We start from the raw sequence: 21,715 nt of genomic DNA, 5'->3' as shown, positions 1-21,715 counted from the left end.
ATTTGCATAAAACTATCAAACATGTCATATCTATATACTGTTGGATTGAGGAAATACTAAATAATACAATGAAACAACTGTTGTGTCTATTTTTGCAATTTCATGGCTGGGAAAAAGTGACGTCAAGAACTGCCTAAAACTTTTTTAAAAACTGCTTAAACTTTTGTGGTTATTTCAGTAAATTTGCTGGAGAACTCTGTTGGGGGCAACATCCCGAAATTCTGAAACTCCGTGCCACTCGTTTGAAATAAGTTGCAGTGTAAAACATTGATTCAATAACAGAAAACAATTGTAGATAGATGACTGTATTGACACTAATCAGACAAGCAAAGTTAAGAAGACTTTTATTCTACAGTTCACAAATGAAAAACTCAGTACTGACATATATATCAGTCAAGATGACCCCACGTTAAATTTACAGAGTTTGGAATGTAAACACCCAACAAAAAGTCAAGCCCCCCCCCCCACAACACTGTGTCTGTTCCCACCTTCAATACTGGGATCCTCTTCATAGACCGGCTTCAGAAAACCGCTGATAAACAGTTCCTTGTTCTTCTCCAACAGACCTCCGTCGAAGCCGGTCAGGTGACGATTCTTGTCATAGACGCTGCAAAGCAAGGACAAGATATCAAGGAACGAAGTCACACCTCTCCAACAGACCCCCATTGAAGCCAGTGACTATTCTTGTCACACACACACAAGAAATCAAGATCTGTGGTTTATACTTACAGTTCAGGGTCGATTGTGACTGACAAAAAAATCCAAACAAATTTCAGTTGGGGCTTTGAAGTTTATATTAAATTGTATATCTGCATAGAAATCTCAAGCCTGCAGATAGTTCTTGATACATCTGATTAGTAAGCAGCAGCCATCATGATGTTAATGAAGAACAAGTCGCGTAAGGCGAAAATACAACATTTAGTCAAGTAGCTGTCGAACTCACAGAATGAAACTGAACGCAATGCAACGCAGCAAGACCGCATACTCGTAGCATCGTCAGTCACCCGCTCACGGCAAAGACAGTGAAATTGACAAGAAGAGCGGGGTAGCAGTTGCGCTCAGAAGGATAGCACGCTTTTCTGTACCTCTCTTTGTTTTAACTTTCTGAGCGTGTTTCTAATCCAAACATATCATATCTATATGTTTTTGGAATCAGGAACCGACAAGGAATAAGATGAAAGTGTTTTTAAATTGATTTCGAAAATTTAATTTTCATATTAATTTTTATATATTTAATTTTCAGAGCTTGTTTTTAATCCGAATATAACATATTTATATGTTTTTGGAATCAGCAAATGATGGAGAATAAGATGAACGTAAATTTGGATCGTTTTATAAATTTTTATTTTTTTTTTACAATTTTCAGATTTTTAATGACCAAAGTCATTAATTAATTTTTAAGCCACCAAGCTGAAATGCAATACCGAAGTCCGGGCTTCGTCGAAGATTACTTGACCAAAATTTCAACCAATTTGGTTGAAAAATGAGGGTGTGACAGTGCCGCCTCAACTTTCACGAAAAGCCGGATATGACGTCATCAAAGACATTTATCAAAAAAATGAAAAAAACGTTCGGGGATTTCATACCCAGGAACTCTCATGTCAAATTTCATAAAGATCGGTCCAGTAGTTTAGTCTGAATCGCTCTACACACACACACACACACACACGCACAGACACACATACACCACGACCCTCGTTTCGATTCCCCCTCGATGTTAAAATATTTAGTCAAAACTTGACTAAATATAAAAACCAGCAACCCAAAATACAAAAAGTGACTATTCTTTGTCATTGTTTATTCATTTCTTTCATAAAATAACATTCAAACAAAATAAAACATTAAAATAAAAAAAAACATAGTGCACTGGCCCACCTGCCCTTAACTTGATTGTGTTAATTTAAATGATTCCAAGCCCCCCCCCCCCCAGTGAAAATAAAACCTGATGGTGCTATTTGTAACACTCTCCACCGACCCCTGCATACGTACGTGAAGTGAGTCAGTTTGTGCTGGGGACGGTCATCGTAACTTTCCGTCATCTCTTCCTCCCCAGTGAACAGCTGTAGCTTGGGGTCCACCAGTGCTATGAACTCCTCCACCTGTCACAACAACAACATATTAACAGTGAAACCCTCCTTGTAACAACACTGACAGAACCAGGTCTTAAAAAAAAAAAAAAAATTTAAACACGAGAATGGTAGTCATTGGAATGTTTTGACGGACGCTGTGGCGTGGTGGTAAGACGTCGGCCTCCAAAGCGGAAGGTTGAGGGTTCGAATCCCGGCCGCGGCCGCCTGGTGGGTTAAGTGTGGAGATTTTTCCGATCTCCCAGGTCAACTTATGTGCAGACCTGCTAGTGGCTTATCCCCCTTCGTGTGTACACGCAAGCACAAGACCAAGTGCGCACGAAAAAGATCCTGTAATCCATGTCAGAGTTCGGTGGGTTATAGAAACACGAAAATACCCAGCATGCTTCCTCCGAAAGCGGCGTATGGCTGCCTAAATGGCGGGGTAAAAACGGTCATACACGTAAAATTCCACTCGTGCAAAACCACGAGTGTACGTGGGAGTTTCAGCCCACGAACGCAGAAGAAGAAGAAGAAGAAGAAGAAATTGGAATGTTTAATTAGGACAAAAAACAAAAACGTGACATTTATGGTACTTTGACCCAGTGGTCTTCTAAGCTGACAGAGAACACTTATTATATGAATAAAGAACTTATTATATGAATAAAGAACTTATTATATGAATAAAGAACTTATTATATGAATAAAGAACTTATTATATGAATAAAGAACTTTTTAAATGAATAAAGAACTTATATGAATAAAGAACTTATATACAAATAAAGAACTTATTATATGAATAAAGAACTTTTTATATGAATAAAGAACTTTTTATATGAATAAAGAACTTTTTATATGAATAAAGAACTTATTATATGAATAAAGAACTTATATACGAATAAAGAACTTATTATATGAATAAAGAACTTATTATATGAATAAAGAACTTATTATATGAATAAAGAACTTATTATATGAATAAAGAACTTATTATATGCATAAAGAACTTATTATATGAATAACGAACTTATTATATGAATAAAGAACTTATTATATGAATAAAGAACTTATATACGAATAAAGAACTTATTATATGAATAAAGAACTTATTATATGCATAAAGAACTTATTATATGCATAAAGAACTTATTATATGCATAAAGAACTTATTATATGAATAAAGAACTTTTTAACGACAAGGGATGGACCGAGCTGCACGAAGCGAAAGTGGGTGAAACTCAAACGGGCAAGAGCAAACTGTGGGGTCTGATTCGTTCAAATCACAACAAATCTTAATTTCACCCAATCCAACACCACCAGCGGCTGACTCCCTCCCGGTTGGTCCCTTTCTCGTGCACCTCCGGCCAGGTCTGCTAGGGTTCCAACCCCTGGAAAATAGTCATTCAACAAGTCTGGTGGTGGTGTGAAACGTACCGCTTCATTGGAGTCGCCCTGGAAGAACTTGAGCTCAGGATCCTCTAGCACCTGTTTGCATTCCGAGCAGCGTGCCTGTACTTTGGGCGGGGGCAGCGACACTTTCACCTCTCTGACGTCATACAACACAGGGAGCGCAGAGATTAAATAACACGAAATGCATGGTTCATAAGACTACACAGGGATGACAGAGAATCGCTAAAATGAAATGCATGATTCCTGAAGCCTGTCCTCAATTCGGCAAAGACAACTACGCAAGTATACAACAGCAATAATGATTTACGGCAACTGACCTGTGCTCCTCGCCCTCCACTCTCTGCCGCTTGCTTGCCGGCAGGTCTTCGTCCATTTCCTCCGTCACTCCCCCCTCCTCCGTCACCTTCGTCTCACACTTCTCTTCATCGGCTTCTGTTGCCATGCCCATGGGTTCCTCAACGTCTCTCTTCTTCTTGGCGGAACTGTCAAGACAGAAGTGTTTATTGAAAAGTTGCTTTTACAGAAAGTGAAAAAACTTACTTAAAACTACTACTCTTTCAAGCTTCTTCATTAATTGCTCTTGCTACACTACCTCTTGCTACACTACCTCTTGCTACACTACCTCTTGAACAAGAAAATCTGATCAGTAGTTGTTGATGCAAGCTATTTTTAAAATGGTTTTAAGATTAGGTTTTGCCGAAAATCATCACCTTTTTAATTAAGTTATGAATCTCTCTCTCTCTTCCTTCTTTAATTTTTTTGTTTTTGTTTGTACGTGTGTAAATATGATAAGAGAAGTTCCTCTCTGGGCGAGGGTTGGTTGAAAAAAAGCTTTCTTTGTATTGCTTATGCCACACCCTTCGTAAAATAAAATTTGATTTGATGTTCTTCTTCTCATCTCTACCCCTCAGCACACACAAATTCAGCTTCAATTCCCTTTCTCTGGGTCGCAAAAGGGGATTTACACTGCACACACCAACAACTAGCAAACTGAGCACTCCCCCCAACCCCTACCTGGGTCCGAACATTGAGGTGATGCTGGGTTGTTGACCATTGGACACCGCTGCTGACCTCCCCTTGCGCCGCGGAGGACCTGAACAAATCCACACCACAGAATCACTTAGCAGTCTCAGGCCTGAAAGTGGCGAGTATTTTACTCGCCATGGCGAGTAAAAACATGTAATTGGCAAGTAGCTCATTTGCTCGCCAAATTGCTGAAACAAATTGTTGGTTTGGCAAGAAAGTTTTCTCTCTGGCAAGTAAATTTTCAGAATTACTAGCCAAAGGCGAGTACACATAGCTGCCAACTTTTCCCAGATAAAAATAGGGAGGAATGAGCGTCTCGGCACAAAGCGCCGAGCCGACGGCGCAAAGCGCCTAGAATACTAGGGGGGTCCGGGGGCATCCCCCTCCTGAAATTTTTTGAAAAAAAGGATGCAAATTGGTGCAATCTGGTGCATTCTAAGGATTATAACTGCCAGTTTCTGGCAGCAAATTTTGTCACAAAAAAGGAAGAATGAGCTGGAGAGAGAGTAGATGTACGGTGACTTACCAATGCACGTCAAGCTTCCTTCTACAGTATTTCATACTTCTTGACACTCACATCTTCCAATTGTGTGGGGGAAGATATCTTTTGCTATCACAGTTCACAACAGCACCAAAATCATAGTTCATGTTAGTTACTTCCTTGAGTTTATTTCACAATCCAAAAGTCACAACACACTACACCTTCCAGGGGTATGAAGGAGATTGCTGTTGCCATCACAGTTCACAACAGCATAACTGGCACGGATCAGCGTTCATAGTTCGAACATCGACGTCTGAAGCGAACAGTTGGGTAATCTTTCTCGTCTTCTCGACGGCTGTCCCCCGGTTCCGTTCATGTTTTGCTGTTCTTGAATGCCTCCATGTCCGATGCTGATATCTTCGCGGCACTTGGTGCAAAACGTGAAATGTATGCCGCGTCTTGTCGATTCGGAGATGAAGTCATACTCTTGTTTGTAACTCTTTTGAAATTTTACAAGAACTTTCGGGCCGACTTTCGGCCGCTGGACCGTTGTTTTCTTCATTTTGTGGTCGTCTGCTGCTGCTTCTTCTTCTGCTTCTCATCCACATTCGACTGAAGCGCATGCGCTAGCCACAAATCTCGCCTACTCTCGTTTAGTTTCGATTTTGATCACAGCGTTTGTGTGACGAAGCCTCGCGCTGAACGAGAGTTCAGAAGTGAAACTACGCCAAGTACAGGCGCTTGAAAATACACTCCAGTCATTATATAACTATACTCGAAAAAATTTTAATCAGGAAACTGTTGCACTATTCGGGAAAATCCGGGACTGGACATAAAATCGGGAATTTCCCGTTTTTCTAGGGAGGGTTGGCAGCTATGAGTACACCATTTACAGGACTTTGAGGGCCGAGTCCTGATACGAGGTGTGTACTAATACGAAATCCCATACCAGCCTTATTTCTATTTATGTTGTTATGTGTTTATATAGCTATTCTGATGAACACGTGGGGGAATTCGGGGGCTGTGATTGGATGGTCTCTTCCGATCATCAAAGCATAATGCTGCGGAAGTCGGCCATTTTTCTCAATATGCAAAAGCATATTGTCAATAACAAAGACGCATGGTTCCGGTTTCTTCCACGTGTATAAAGTACACGCATACCTCGTCAGGTTTGTTTCTGTGACTAGTCGACAGACGATGCCATTTGCTTTGTGTGTGTTTTTATTGTTGCTTACTGTACATGACATACATTACGTGTAAAATCCAGTTCTTTAACAGGCAACAAACCTTGCAAATTTCCAGAAGCTGCAATCTGAAGCGACCTATCTCTGATTCTAGCAGAAGATCTCTCCAATGTTTAACACAAAATCAGCAAACTCTCCTGTCACATAGAACGTCCATTGTATAGTGCAATGTTGAAATGAAGTTACCGGTCTGAAACATTTAGTCGTTTCTTCTGAGACAATCCTTGTTCTCTTATCATCTACAGATTTACCGCAGTCTTCACCACACGAATTCCCAACAGAAGTCAGACTTTCGAACATACAATATACGTAGGCAAGCATGATACGTCATATGATTCCTAGCATATTGACGTAATGCTAAACATCCGGTTATCTCGAGTTTTCTCCGTAATACATGTCCGTGGGTTTTTCAATGTTCGGTTATTTCCGTGGCTTCATGCGGAAAGGGAACCGTCGTCTGCAATCAATGACATGGACCATTCTGGTACTTGTTGCTGACAAAAACATGATTTTAACACAGAATTTAATGCCAGAATAGCCATATAAACGCTATTGTGTTTTCATCGTAGCAATAGGGTCCGATATTTAGACTCGTCGGCATTATACTTGTCTCGTCTAAATATCGGGCCCTATTGCTACGCTGAAAACACAATAGCTGGTAATATTGTGCATTGTAATTTGATATTGTAAAGTGTGGAGAGTACAGAAGTATACTGTGGCTCGCGCTATATAACTTATAAGAGGTCATTATTATTTAAGTTATTGAGACATAAGGGATTTATAGAGCAAACCAAGAAAATTCATTATTGAACAAAGCGCATAGCGCTGAGTTCAATAATTATTTTCGAGATTTGCTCTATAAATCCCTTAGTGCACTGGGATTGTTTCAATAACGATATTGTCAGTACCGCCAGAGAAAAAAGAAGATTCAAAACGCACATTTTGCAACGCGCATTTGGATAGGCGTAACTGTGTTGTCAGGTTTGTGTCAGATCTACTTTTGTGTGGGCTGTCTCAAGTGTGTCATGCTTTCATCACACGCAAACTCTTGTTTCAATTTCTGTTGGTAAATTCCAGTGTAATGTTAAGCTAAAAAGTGATGATCTTTCATAGAGACCTCATTTAAACTCGGAGAAAGGACTGTGCTCTTAGTTATTTGCGATTCGAAACCTTCATCGAGCTTCGACAGATTGACTGTGCAGTATTGCCCTTTGAATACATTGACTCCAAGGCCACGGTTAGCACATTTTCAAAGTAAATGTGGTATGTTTCTCGTGTTGTATCTTCACTCATCGGGGAGACTGGTACTATATATATGAACCGAAAGAATGCTGTGAACCCTACACGTATTATGTCCCCATCGTTTGTTTGTTCACATTTACCCAACATGTTAATTTGCTGCGGCTAGGGCAATCGAACCACGGCACTGCACTGCAGTCTCATTTCAAAAACAACAATTGCTCGTCTGCACGCATGAGGCCGGCTGGTAATAAGTTTTATACATGGTAAGAACGTTCTTAACTCTTACCAGTTCGCTCCCTTACCCATCATAAGCTTGCCCCGCCCCCTGTAGTTTTCCACTGACCAATTATCTAATTATCGAAAAAAAATTAGTTATTTTACATTGGATGGGTCAGACAGTGGATAAACTCATATGTTAGACACACTTTATGACAGAAACAAGCTGGGTTTTTGTTATAAGTTAGTTATAGGAATGCATTATTAGGCCAACAAAAATAAATAGTCTGTTAACGGTAACATTGGCCACAAAAATAGGGTCGGTAGGTCGGGACTTTTTCCCCCCCCCCAAAAAAAACATATTTTTAAGTTATTTTGCCAAAAAACAAAGACTTTTTCCTCCCCAAATGCCAAAAAAAAGTCTAGGCTCGCGCGAAAAAATAGGGTCGGTCGGGATACCGTAAACAGACTTTTTGTTGTTGTTGCCTTAGGCATGCGTATGTCATGAAACGTCCAACTTTGAAATTTGGGTGGGGGTATTCAGGTGACAATAACTTTTTTGTTTATCAGCAAAACTCAATAAAACTTTGCTATGTTATGTAAAATGAATGCCAAAACAGACCAGTTAGCAGCATATCTAAAATAAACTGAACACAAAAAAAAGTCTTCTTTGTGTTTGTCACGTGTTCCAAAAAATGGGCGTACAAATTTCAACAAAAATCATGTTGTCACCCCCATAACCTTTTTTACCTTTAAAGATAGCACAATTCTCTTTGCAAATATGAAAAGCTTATTCATTTTCCTTTCATTTGATATATAACTTTCTATATTTCATTTAGAATATGACCCCAGATAGCCACTCGGCAAGAAGGCACCAACAGCACTGTAAAATATGCCCTAAAACCCCCGAACTGGTAAGAGTTAACCATACACGTTTTTGATTCCGATTGTTGTTGCCTTGAAATAATAATTCGGAAATCATTCATTTACTGAACTGATGCAGTCGTATTTCAGTGTAGTCTACTATAACAGAGTCGACTTCCAAATGGCAAATGCTGGTCTAGCTGATACGTTATCGGAATAACACTTGTGTTTTCTGTTTGCCGCTGGGAATTTTACACTAACTCATCATTTAGTAATGTGGTTAATAAGCTACATGCCACTAACACGGCATATGAGAAAAATCTTTGCAAGTCAAAACGAGAAGAGACCATTTGTGGAAGAGATACAGCCGCTTCTATTTTTAGATCAGTGGGCTTAACTGTGGCACAGGCGCCTGCGATCTGTCAGGGAAAAAACTTCTGCTTCGAGCCGCAGGAAATGTATGGTTATTTTTTAGTAAAGTGAAGAATATAAGCTACATGTCATTAATTAATTCTGAGGATGAGAGTACAGTCTCGCTTTGGCACAGGGCGTAAGAATACGCTCTGTGGAAAAGTTAGCGCACTCCAAGAGTGCGTTTGGAGTGCGCTAACAGATTTAAGCGCATCGCCATTAGCCAATCAACAGAGATGAGATTCCCTAAAAGTGTTTTGGGAGGAAATTATTTGGCGGGGGTCTGGGGGCAACGCCCCTGGTGGGGGTCAGGAAGCCCCCTGAAGCTGAAGATTTTTTGACACTTTGACCATAAAAAAAAGACTTGGAAATGAGTCCGAGCAGTAGAAGCATACAACATTTTGTCAGTCATATGTGCAAAATTTAAGTAACTTTAGATCAAAATTACACCACGTGCATCTAGCCTTTCCCGGAACAGTCAACTTTTTAATAGAATCTCCAAGTCGGAGCGACAGTTTTCTCCCGCGTAGTTTAGACGTGACGATTTCTTCCTGCCATTTCGGAACCCACTTATTCTTCACACCCTGGTCGATCTCCGACGCCAAAACATGTTCGCTTTCCGTCAATGTTCTCACCGACGCCATCTTTGTTAAGCAGGCTAAAGCCGACAGCTGAATCAGCCCGTTTATGAATTTTCGGAATGAAGACACTCGGTGAAAGGGAAACTTAGTCCCAAATGGAAAGTTCATATTCGGGTCGAAGGTCCACTTCCTTCGATACGGAGGTTATGTTGTCATTATTTTATCGGAGATTTGATCTGGAAAATCGACTTTAGGGTTGTAGGTAGGACTTTACAGATCGAATCCAATGGAACCACAACAACTACTCTACCCCCCCCCCCCCCATTTTTTTTCAACGGATTTAGACGATTCAGAAAAATGGTCCTGGGGACGAACTTTTGGGCGGATTTCCGCCAATTGGCGGAAGAATCTCATCCCTGAATCAACTGGTTCACATCAGTCATGTGACACCAGTACTTACTGACAATTATTATTATTTAGTTTTCTTGTGCTGTAGGGGTATTTTGTTCCCATGTAGTGAAGTTTTGACATGAGACTGGCGAGGTAGAAGAAGAAGATGATGCATGTTTGTCAAAATGTCACAAACGGCCAAAAATGAAGCAGAGCTTGCCCTGACTGCGAGTGATTTGCAAGCAATTTTAGGTTGATGCAAAACCTGATTGATTTTGTTCAGCCATATGGCTGAAATGCCGACTGCACCTGCATGAGTTAAGGGAGACAACTGAGTACAGTCATTTGCACAGTTCCTGCCACAGACTTACTATCTTGGTTCGAAGGAGACGCTGAGTTCTCTGCAGGTAACGAGTTTCTTGCTTTTAACCTTTTGTTGACCTTGACCTTCCCGACGTCTTCAGCGGCATCACCTTCAGCTGGAGTCAACTTGTCAGCGTCCACCATGCTGTCCTGAACCAAAAACAGGAGATAATCAGACATATCACGGTCTATAGCAGTCAACACACTTTGCAGGGATCAAGTTGATGCACAACTAAAGCGTATTAGAGGCTTTTAAAAATTGGCTGACACTTGGGTTTTTTCCCCACCACACCATGTACGGAATAAGCAAAATTGATATGCTCCTTTTTCTCAAATGCTAACACTGTGTGGAAGAATGTATTCCCTTGGCTTTCCGACAAACACATACAAAGGTGCTGCTCTCTGGCAATGAAAAAAAATCTTTCGTTGCACCAAAGGTTGTTCCGACATGCAAGAGCCAGTACACGGACATGGTTCACCGCGATGCACTTTTTTCATGACGTTGTGTATGCCGTATGCATTGCTTTAAAAAAATTCAAGCTAGCCAGTAATTATGATTCCTGGGATTTTTTGCAAAAGCTAACCAGGAATGTTGTATGGAACTGTCCGTGTCAGTTGGTCAAACTGATTCTGAATCGCCACAAACTTTACAGTTATTTTCCCAAAATTGTTGAACATTTTTCACAGTGTAACGATGCCAAGAATTGTCTACTGCGACAGAAAATTGACATGACCATGACATTAATTTTGCTGAGGAAAATAACCCCAGCAGTGCACACCCCTGATAAACACGTTTTTCCACCAGAGAAATTCTGCCTTCAAATCAGACGCATATGTTTACATTGCTAAAAGGTTTTGTATATAATTTCAAATAACAAGGTCTAAAACAAAGCACAGGAGATATGCGTCACGCTTTGGGGCAGAGGCATTCAATTTCAAACCAATCTAATTTCCTGACCAGTAATCGATAACCTCAACCCACCGGCTTGTCTACTGACTGATGGCCGTTGCCATTCCTTCCATTGTGGTCAGCATCCGACCCGTTGCCATTGGCAACAGACCCATTCTCCTCATGCTTGCCGTTTCCGTTGCAAGGCAACCCGTTTACATGGTCACAACTGGAAGCACCGTTGCCGTTAGCATCAGAGTCCCCAGAATCCTTCACTCCACTGCTACCTTTGCGACTGGCGCCGTTTTCTTGTGTAGAGTTAGATGCAATGTCAGCTTCAGAATCATGGGAAGCTGAACCATCCCTGGTGAACTTGAGGGGGCCTTCAGACACAAAGCCCACAGCCTTTGAAGGCGGCTTCAGCACGTTCTCCAGGACTTTGGCTAGTCGCTTGAAGTAGCCTTTCTGAAAAACAATATGAATATTGATGACGCTAGACATTTTTCAAACATGTACGCAACCTTTTATGATGCAAACAATACAGAAAAAGATAGTAGGCTGGTCATTGGAACCAGTAAGAGTCCAACTCAGAGAGGTGGTGTTATTGTTTCACCAGCGAAAAAAACCAGTAGTTCAAAATTCAACCGGTAGGTCATACCGACAGCCATTTTTGTTCTGGTATTTCTCATTTCAACCGGTAAAAACCGGTTAACGCCAATACTCTATCAAGTAGTGAGTAAATGGTAAAAAAATGAAATGGAAATAATTTAGTCCCCTACACTGTCCGTACAACTTGTGCCAGACATTACAGAACATGCACGCACACACACACAGAAACAAAAAACAACTGCGGCGGAACCCCCCTTTCGAGGCCTCTAACAAATCGATCGCACAAGGGACAGAGCCGCCCAAAAGGCAGATACACTCCAACCTGGTCAAGCACCCACCTCTCACACACAATAGTCCAGGCATCTTAGCCACTTTAGTGAAGGGAACGTTGAAGTGACAATGACTAGGTTTAAAATGTCCCTTATCAGAAAGTTCAACCTCAGTCCTTTGATGTTTATTAAACACATTTTCATATAAAGTTGGCGCTTCATATGGAAAAGTGGCTTTGAAATTGACCCTAATCCTTCTTTGGGCTCTGTAAATGTCGTTTGGGGCTATGGTTGTAAAACGGTATCTACTGGTCACCCCAATGTATAAACTGAAAACTCTTTCTGCACCAGAACACGCAGAAAGGATTGTATCTGCCTGATGTCTGATGCTTTTCAAAATCCCCAACCACTAACACCTTCAAAACGGACATTAACTGACACTGTTGTTTTTCCCTATATAATCCTTACTATTTTTCCGAGACGTCGTCGTGTTGTGTATTTAGCTTGCCACAACCTCATACATGGTCCTAAAAGTTAAAGTTGAAGAAAATATTAAAGATAAATGAACAAGCTGACGCAGTGTCATTCGCACCGTGAATCCCCCCATGGGAACATACTAAAGTCTGGTTCCAAATAGGCTCAATTTCCTTCTATTTCTTTGTATTTCTGCCTCGTAGGGGTAGGGGTGTTCAAACCAAAGGCACCTTTAAACCAAAATTCAAATCACACATCTTACAATACTAAGACACTCAGCAGTGAAAGGGTGTCTGCTGGTAAAAAATTCCAAACAATCCTAAAAGTATTTCACTACTAAACGTGCTTTTAAAAAGAGCCGTTATTTTTCCCTCTATAATCAGTATTGTGTTTTCTGCGAACATGTAGTCTATTTAGATGGTTGTCATGTGCACATGAGTTGCTAAAGCGTTTTCAGTTGGGCATATGTCGAAAAGCAAAGAATTAGCCCTTTGAAAACCATCAGAACTGTCACACAAAAATAACATTTACCTATCTCACCAACTGACCAAACATAGGGCTTTTCCTTATGTATTATGTATTGTCGTGTTTTTTGTAGCATACTTGTGAAAACAGCCACCACTGTTGTAAATGATACTTTAAAGAGCATTATTTCATTTTTACAGTTGAAGGACAACCTGGACTGCCGTATATTACAGCTGTTTTACAATCAGCCAAAATTTTCTTAACAAACGTATGTTAAGAACAACTCCCATAGTGAAATTGAAGGAAAACAAAGTGAAAACCCCCCTGCCATAGAGGAGCTAAAGAATCAACAATAAACGACTGCATGGATAGCTTGATGCACGAATGCATTGCGGACATGTTTGTCTCCAACCAAGAGAAAGTTCCAAAAAATCCCTTTTGTGCTTCTTATTATACAGTGACGTCAAAGACAGCCTTTTCTGCTGTTCATACATTCAGGGGTTATGGTTACACTAAACGACGTAGTTGTAGCCATACTGCCATCCAGATTTATTTTTTCCTTGCGAGCAGTCACAGGGTGTTTGTGCTGTCTGCCAACCGTTAGATGACCCCGCCCAAGTCTGTTAAGGGACCGTTTGACCGTTATAGAACGCGTCTTTTTGATTGTTTGGCACAGTTGGAAACGGTTGATTTTTATCCCTACCATTGTTTCCAAACATTATATAGGAATGTTTTGTGAACAACGGATAATAGCCGCTACTCGCATGTGTAGCAAAAGTGAGCGTACATACTCACCCTGGTCGTCCAGCCGTTGTCCGTTGCCCGTCTTTATCTGTCTGTACTGAACATTACCTTTGGATATTTCTCCAACGCTATGAAGTGAAGAAACACCAAAAAAGCTCAAAAAAGATACTTGAGAACCTTGACCTTACCATAAGGTCAAGGTCACAGGGAGAATTAATGTGGTCTAAAAACTGCAAAATTTCACATTGTGCCAGTTTTCTGGAAAACAAATTAAAAACAGCGGGCTTAGTTTTGTATGGTATACAAGAAAAAGAAAGCCTTATCTTCTGATACCATTTTGGTTGACCTCGCTTCAATGTCAAGGTCAGAGGAGCCCTTCAAAGTTGAATTGTAGACATATTTTGATGTGAGCTTGCCCCTTTAACTTTACTATGGACGATATCTCTTACAAACTTAAACACTGAGTGGGGCGTTTGTTAGAATTTCATAGTGAGCCACATCTGGTCACATATCGTTAGGGTCAAGGTCACATTGACCCCTATGAAAAATGTGACCAAGCCGGGTAAAGAAATCCATGTGTCTTGGTAAAAAATCTTAACAAAGCAAAGCCCATGCGACTCTCATGCTTGACCTTTGTCTTAAAGTGACCTTGACCTTCAGGTGACCTTGAAGGTGAAGGTCTAACAACTGAAGCTGGCAAGGACATTGTACACTATTAGAACTGGTTTACAGATTTTTCCTACCAAATTACACATGACCTTTGGCCAAGGTCAAGATCATCAAAGGTCACACATCACAAGGCTATCAATTCAAGACATAGGAAGCATAAACATACTTATTGGCACTTTCTACAAAGAGACATTGTCACTTTTAGTGATTCAATTGCCCGTTTCAGTCACATTTCATAAGGGGCAAAGTGACCTTGACCTTGATGATATGTGACTAAATGTGGCTCAATATCAGTATATAACATGTGCCCCACACAATTATGAAGTTTGAAAGATTTTTTTCATAGTTCAGGGTCAAGGTCACTTCAAAACATGTATACAATTCAACTTTGAAGGACTCCTGTGACCTTGACATTGAAGCGAGGTCAACCAAAATGGTATCAGAAGATAAGGCTTTCTTTTTTTTGTATACCATACAAAACTAAGCCCGCTGTTTTTAATTTGTTTTCCAGAAAACTGGCAAAATGTGAAATTTTGCAGTTTTTAGACCACATTCATTCTCCCTGTGACCTTGACCTTAAGGTAAGGTCAAGGTTCTCAAGTATCTTTTTTGAGCTCTTGGGGTCATACAACATTTTGCAACATTTGGTGTTTCTTCACTTCATAGCGTTGGAGAAATATCCAAAGGTAATGATTTGTACAGACAGATGAAGACGGGCAACGGACAACGGCTGTACGACCAGGGTGAGTATGTACGCTCACTTTTGCTACACATGCGAGTAGCGGCTATTATCCGTTGTTCACAAAACATTCCTATATAATGTTTGGAAACAATGGTAGGGATAAAAATCAACCGTTTCCAAATGTGCTAAAAAATCAAAAAGACGCGTTCTATAACGGTCAAACGGTCCCTTAACAGACTTGGGCGGGGTCGTCTGACGGTTGGCAGACAGCACAAACACCCTGTGACTGCTCGCAAGGAAAAAATAAATCTGGATGGCAGTATGGCTACAACTACGTCGTTTAGTGTAACCATAACCCCTGAATGTATGAACAGCAGAAAAGGCTGTCTTTGACGTCACTGTATAATAAGAAGCACAAAAGGGATTTTTTGGAACTTTCTCTTGGTTGGAGACAAACATGTCCGCAATGCATTCGTGCATCAAGCTATCCATGCAGTCGTTTATTGTTGATTCTTTAGCTCCTCTATGGCAGGGGGTTTTTCACTTTGTTTTCCTTCAATTTCACTATGGGAGTTGTTCTTAACATACGTTTGTTAAGAAAATTTTGGCTGATTGTAAAACAGCTGTAATATACGGCAGTCCAGGTTGTCCTTCAACTGTAACAAGAAGGGCAAAGCCCATACGACTCACATGCTTTACACATTTTTCCTACCAAAATACATGTGACCTTGACCAGGTCATCCAAGGTCATGCAACACAAAGCTGTTAATTCAAGACATAGGAAGTACAATGGTGCTTATTGGCTCTTTCTACCATGAGATATGGTCACTTTTAGTGGTTCACTACCTTATTTTGGTCACATTTCATAAGGGTCAAAGTGACCTTGACCTTGATCATATGTGACCGAATGTGTCTCATGATGAAAGCATAACATGTGCCCCACATAATTTTTAAGTTTGAAACAGTTATCTTCCATAGTTCAGGGTCAAGGTCACTTCAAAATATGTATACAATCCAACTTTGAAGAGCTCCTGTGACCTTGACCTTGAAGCAAGGTAAACCAAACTGGTATCAAAAGATGGGGCTTACTTTGCCCTATATATCATATATAGGTGAGGTATTGAATCTCAAAAACTTCAGAGAAAATGGGAAAAATATGAAAAATAGCTGTTTTTTAGGCAACATTTATGGCCCCTGCGACCTTGACCTTGAAGCAAGGTCAAGATGCTATGTATGTTTTTTGGGGCCTTGTCATCATACACCATCTTGCCAAATTTGGTACTGATAGACTGAATAGTGTCCAAGAAATATCCAACGTTAAAGTTTTCCGGACGGACGGACGGACGGACGGACGGACGACTCGGGTGAGTACATAGACTCACTTTTGCTTCGCATGTGAGTCAAAAATGAAATAATGCTCTTTAAAGTATCATTTACAACAGTGGTGGCTGTTTTCACAAGTATGCTACAAAAAACACGACAATACATAATACATAAGGAAAAGCCCTATGTTTGGTCAGTTGGTGAGATAGGTAAATGTTATTTTTGTGTGACAGTTCTGATGGTTTTCAAAGGGCTAATTCTTTGCTTTTCGACATATGCCCAACTGAAAACGCTTTAGCAACTCATGTGCACATGACAACCATCTAAATAGACTACATGTTCGCAGAAAACACAATACTGATTATAGAGGGAAAAATAACGGCTCTTTTTAAAAGCACGTTTAGTAGTGAAGTACTTTTAGGATTGTTTGGAATTTTTTACCAGCAGACACCCTTTCACTGCTGAGTGTCTTAGTATTGTAAGATGTGTGATTTGAATTTTGGTTTAAAGGTGCCTTTGGTTTGAACACCCCTACCCCTACGAGGCAGAAATACAAAGAAATAGAAGGAAATTGAGCCTATTTGGAACCAGACTTTAGTATGTTCCCATGGGGGGATTCACGGTGCGAATGACACTGCGTCAGCTTGTTCATTTATCTTTAGTATTTTCTTCAACTTTAACTTTTAGGACCATGTATGAGGTTGTGGCAAGCTAAATACACAACACGACGACGTCTCGGAAAAATAGTAAGGATTATATAGGGAAAAACAACAGTGTCAGTTAATGTCCGTTTTGAAGGTGTTAGTGGTTGGGGATTTTGAAAAGCATCAGACATCAGGCAGATACAATCCTTTCTGCGTGTTCTGGTGCAGAAAGAGTTTTCAGTTTATACATTGGGGTGACCAGTAGATACCGTTTTACAACCATAGCCCCAAACGACATTTACAGAGCCCAAAGAAGGATTAGGGTCAATTTCAAAGCCACTTTTCCATATGAAGCGCCAACTTTATATGAAAATGTGTTTAATAAACATCAAAGGACTGAGGTTGAACTTTCTGATAAGGGACATTTTAAACCTAGTCATTGTCACTTCAACGTTGTTCTCTTATTTGCTTGGACTAAAACATCTGCCAGTGAAAACGTATCTTTTCCAAACACAGGGATGTTGCTACAAATTCATACCTATAGGACAAATGTCCTGAGTTCTTCAGCATTAATAGGACATTTAACCGCTTTCAGAAAGTGTAATAGGACATTATGAATTTGCGCCAAAACAGCTTATAACACATTCCATGGAATTGTTCCAAAGTCATGCGCGCACACACACACACACGCGCGCGCGCTGTAGAACACGCACATAATATAGTAAATACATCAACACAGTGTGCGTATAATGTTGTATTTGTTTAGTTTCAAAGAAACCACAAAAAAGAAACCAACATGAACTACTTCAGAGCTCTTACTTTGATTCCAAACTGCATGATTTGGATAAAAGTTGAAAAACAAAATGATCGGTTTGATCCAATGCTGATCTTTTGCAGGCTTTAGGGGTTTTTTTCAGCGGCATAATTCAGTGCTTCGTCTCGTATCGAAAACAAAAGCAGACGACAAATTTAGTCAGTTGGAGTTGTCTCCCGTACTCCTGTAGCATGCACTGATCTAAAAATAATCCACAAACGGCGCATACCGCAAACGGTTCGGAAATTCCCGACAAAAGAAAAGATCCGCACGCGGCACTGGCAACTTCAGTGTCAGCTGAACACGAGAGCGTTCGGTCTTTTAGAAGATTTGTATCTTGAAATGAAAATTGACGAATATCGCGCTGTCCAAAGGAATGGAGTACATATCGGACAATGACCACGCTCAGGCTAAAACGATAGGACATCTGACCGACATGCGGCAATGTGAATCGGACATTTGGGGATTTTCATCGTAAAATGTCCGATGTCCGACGCCTAACGACATCCCTGCAAACACTCTTTCATGTTCTACACTCAGTTTTTCCCCAAAGTTGAGGCCTGGGAAGGAGTACAAGTGGTTTGGGCGTACCATAGACCTATAGGTCCCTGGGCATACTGACGGGAACATGTTGCATTTTAAGCATTTTCAAGGGCACACGGAAGCTCTTTTCTTACACAATTAGAAAAGGACTGTCGTATTTACCACGAAAGGCGTATCATTCCCAGGCCTGAAAGTTGTTTACATTTCAACTGTGCTGCAAGTATTGCACAGCAGGATACTACACTATCTATTGGCTATTCTCCTGACGTAGTCCAGTTGAAGTGACGTCACAAATATTTAAAGAAGAGACAACATTTTTGTTTCACTTTCAGGAAGTATGACAACGACCCTCACCCAGGTTTCTTCTTCTGCCTTCATGGACAGAAACTCCTATGAACACACATGTTTTTTCCAAGAGTGGGTTTTTGCGTGTATGACCGTTTTTACCCTGCCATTCAGGCAGCCATACGCCGCTTTCGGGGGATGACGACATGGGGTTAAATCACTGGGTAAACTGTTGTACCAAGTGTAGATAATAATAATACGAGAATTTATAACGCGCACATATCTCAACACAAGGCGACTCAAGGCGCACTCATATACAATCTTTCGCATTAACAACACAAGCATACTCAGATAAAAAAAACTTCAGGGTACAAACTTACTTCAGTTAAGACTTCTTCCCGAAGATCAGTCTCGGCTGCTTTGAGCTTTTCCTTAGCGCCGGTGGAAAGAACGGGATCCAGGAGGCGACACTTCTTCTTCCAGTATCCCTGTCGTCATGGAAACATCACACACGTCAGAATATAAATCGACACAGGGATCTTGTTATGAAATTAATAATAACTCAGACCTGTTTACCCTAAACCCGAGGCAAGAGTACTTTCCCAAAAAGTTGAGTGTATTTTTCAAAAAGTTGGTGTACTTTGCAAGCAAAGCCATATGGGCTAGGGAAAATGTACGTGTGGGTGCAAACGTGTTTGTGTAACTGTAAGAATAGCATGTCTTGTGAACACCTTCAGAATTTCACTCCTTCCAATACAACAGGGATAAAACAATGTTATTTACCTGTCAGTTTACAGCATTATAACCAGTGTCTTCCAAACAGATTGATAATGAAAAGATGAAGTTCGTGAAATAACATCTGCGGTTGACAGTGGCAAGTTAATTTTTACAATCATCTCAGAAAACATTGCTTCAGCACGGACTACAGCCTTTTCTTCTGGCAGGATATGCTTTGCGGGAATGAACTTCATAATTCCTAGGCAGCTTTCAGCGGATTTCATTGCAGCAACCTTGTCCAGGTGAGATTTGGAACTGCAGTGTCGTTCGATGTCATATTTTCCAGCATGGCCAACGGAGAAATCTGATTTACAATACTTGCAGTGTGCAAGACTTTTTCCCATAGTAGACTCCACAATTCCTGGCTCTTTCTTATATTTCTCCAAGAAAATCTGCTGCTTCTGCTGTTTAAATTTGGTACAGTCATCCGAAACTGGCACATTTTCCCGCTTCATTTTGTCACGATTGTCCAGACGATCGCACGTGCCAACAACTGAACAAGGTTTCCACAGCTGAAGACTTGCTGTCATGGTTATCTCCCTTCGACCGAAACCGGTATCAGTTGTACCATCCCGTAATCAGCACACCAACACCGGAAAACGTATTCTACTCTAGACTTTTTCTTAGGCGTATTTTGTGTGTGTGTCGCGTATTTGCGTACCGATAATAGTTTGGCGTACAAAATACGCCCAAATCGTACTGGTAAACAGGTCTGGTAACTGCTTCAAGGCACAGGGAGGAGTTTATTTTACTGATACGTAAGCTTACAAGTGAACATGTACGCTATAAGGCCTAAAAAAAAATAGGTGTGGTTACGGTAACCCGACCTACCCTATTTTTTGGGGCCAACCCTGCAACTTTTTATTACATTTGTCACAAAAATACCAAAAAAACAAGTAAACGAGTGCAGAAAACGCAATGAAAGCGAAAGCGCTCGAGTCGCACACTTATTTCCCTGTCAAGTAGGTTTAATTTGTACACATTAGAAAAAAAAGTTTAAAAAAAAAAAAGTGATTGCCTACCTTCCTACCCTATTTTTTTTGGCTATGTTACCGTAACCACACCTATTATTTTTTTTTGGCCTAACTGAGGATACACGACCGTTTTCAAAAAAAAAAAATATGCACATCATACCTTGCGGCAATGACTACTGGCCAGCAGTGATATCAGTACTATGATGTATTAATTTGACTTAATTACCATTATTACTACCACAGTGCTATTCCCAGTCAGGTCCAGATGTTTGGGCTTCAAATCAACAAAAACTGTTCACCTAGAAGACCTACTGTATGTCTAAATGATCACATAGACCTGTCAAGGACCAGAACAATGCATCAGATAAAAAAAAAAGTGTGACAGCGGCTGAAGTCTGAGAACATACTGACAACATTGTAATTTGTATGGTAAAAAATGTAAAGTTTTAGTTTTACCTTTTCAGTAAGGTCTCCATCTTTGAATTCTTCTTCAATCTCCTCGAGGCTGGAAAAAGCACGACTCAGAATTATTTGCATTCATACACACACACTTTTAGTAAATAAAAACTATAAAATAGGTGTTTTTTGTGCTTTTGTTTGATTGATGACGAATGCTATAGTATTCGACATATGCTTGTTCTGTGGCTCAGTCACACTGACTCCACTGCCTATTGTAAATAACACATTGCAATTAAGCATACATTTTCAGACCCAATTTAATGCTTGTTGCAACATTAATGAGGACAAGCAAAAAGCCTGCATGTTTGTTCCTGATCCTATCATCTACACCTGGTATTTAATTGTCAAGTGCAAATGTGAGAAAAGAACTAGAAAGTAGGACTGTCCTAGACTTCAAAAACTAATCAGTGCTAAAAGTTCCTTTGAATTTGATCACAATTACAGTAGGCCTACTTCACTACACACAACATCTCCACACATTTCTTCATCAGATTCGACCTAGTTTTCTGTGGGTGTACCGTGTAGTAAACTTGTCTCTTCACGGTGTGTGCTTCAGGGTGAAGTGAAAACTATTAGGCCTACACTCTTCAATCTCACAGCGACTCCAAATGTGTTGCAAGATTGCAACTACTATTACGAGTACCAACGCCCACATTCGCTACTATCTGTTGCAAGACAACAACACACGGTCTGCAGACATGGTATCAACAATTACTTTTGCTTGCTTTGTTTTCATGTTCATGGCAAGTACTGAAGGACTGAAGGAGACAAAGACTGTCACTTGTCAGATCAGCAACTAGG

The 21,715-nt window shown here is 40.4% G+C and overlaps 1 protein-coding gene across 1 annotated transcript in view; it reads right to left on the bottom strand.

The window, feature by feature from the left end:
• LOC138955679 (DNA (cytosine-5)-methyltransferase PliMCI-like) overlaps nt 1–21,715 on the bottom strand; it is a 33,461-nt gene that overhangs the window by 11,519 nt on the left and 227 nt on the right. The window contains exons 2-10 of the mRNA XM_070327234.1: nt 20,912–20,960; nt 19,085–19,192; nt 11,277–11,648; nt 10,303–10,444; nt 4,491–4,569; nt 3,794–3,958; nt 3,501–3,612; nt 1,990–2,099; nt 489–607 (exon numbers count right to left, since the gene is read on the bottom strand). Coding sequence (XP_070183335.1) covers nt 489–607; nt 1,990–2,099; nt 3,501–3,612; nt 3,794–3,958; nt 4,491–4,569; nt 10,303–10,444; nt 11,277–11,648; nt 19,085–19,192; nt 20,912–20,960 — 1,256 coding nt within the window. The remainder of the gene's footprint in view (nt 1–488; nt 608–1,989; nt 2,100–3,500; nt 3,613–3,793; nt 3,959–4,490; nt 4,570–10,302; nt 10,445–11,276; nt 11,649–19,084; nt 19,193–20,911; nt 20,961–21,715) is intronic.

The sequence above is a fragment of the Littorina saxatilis genome, unplaced genomic scaffold (assembly GCF_037325665.1).
Source record: "Littorina saxatilis isolate snail1 unplaced genomic scaffold, US_GU_Lsax_2.0 scaffold_939, whole genome shotgun sequence".
Taxonomy (NCBI): Eukaryota; Metazoa; Mollusca; class Gastropoda; order Littorinimorpha; family Littorinidae; genus Littorina; species Littorina saxatilis.
Note: the sequence above shows the minus strand (reverse complement) of the source record. Positions and strands in the feature narration are given on the sequence as shown.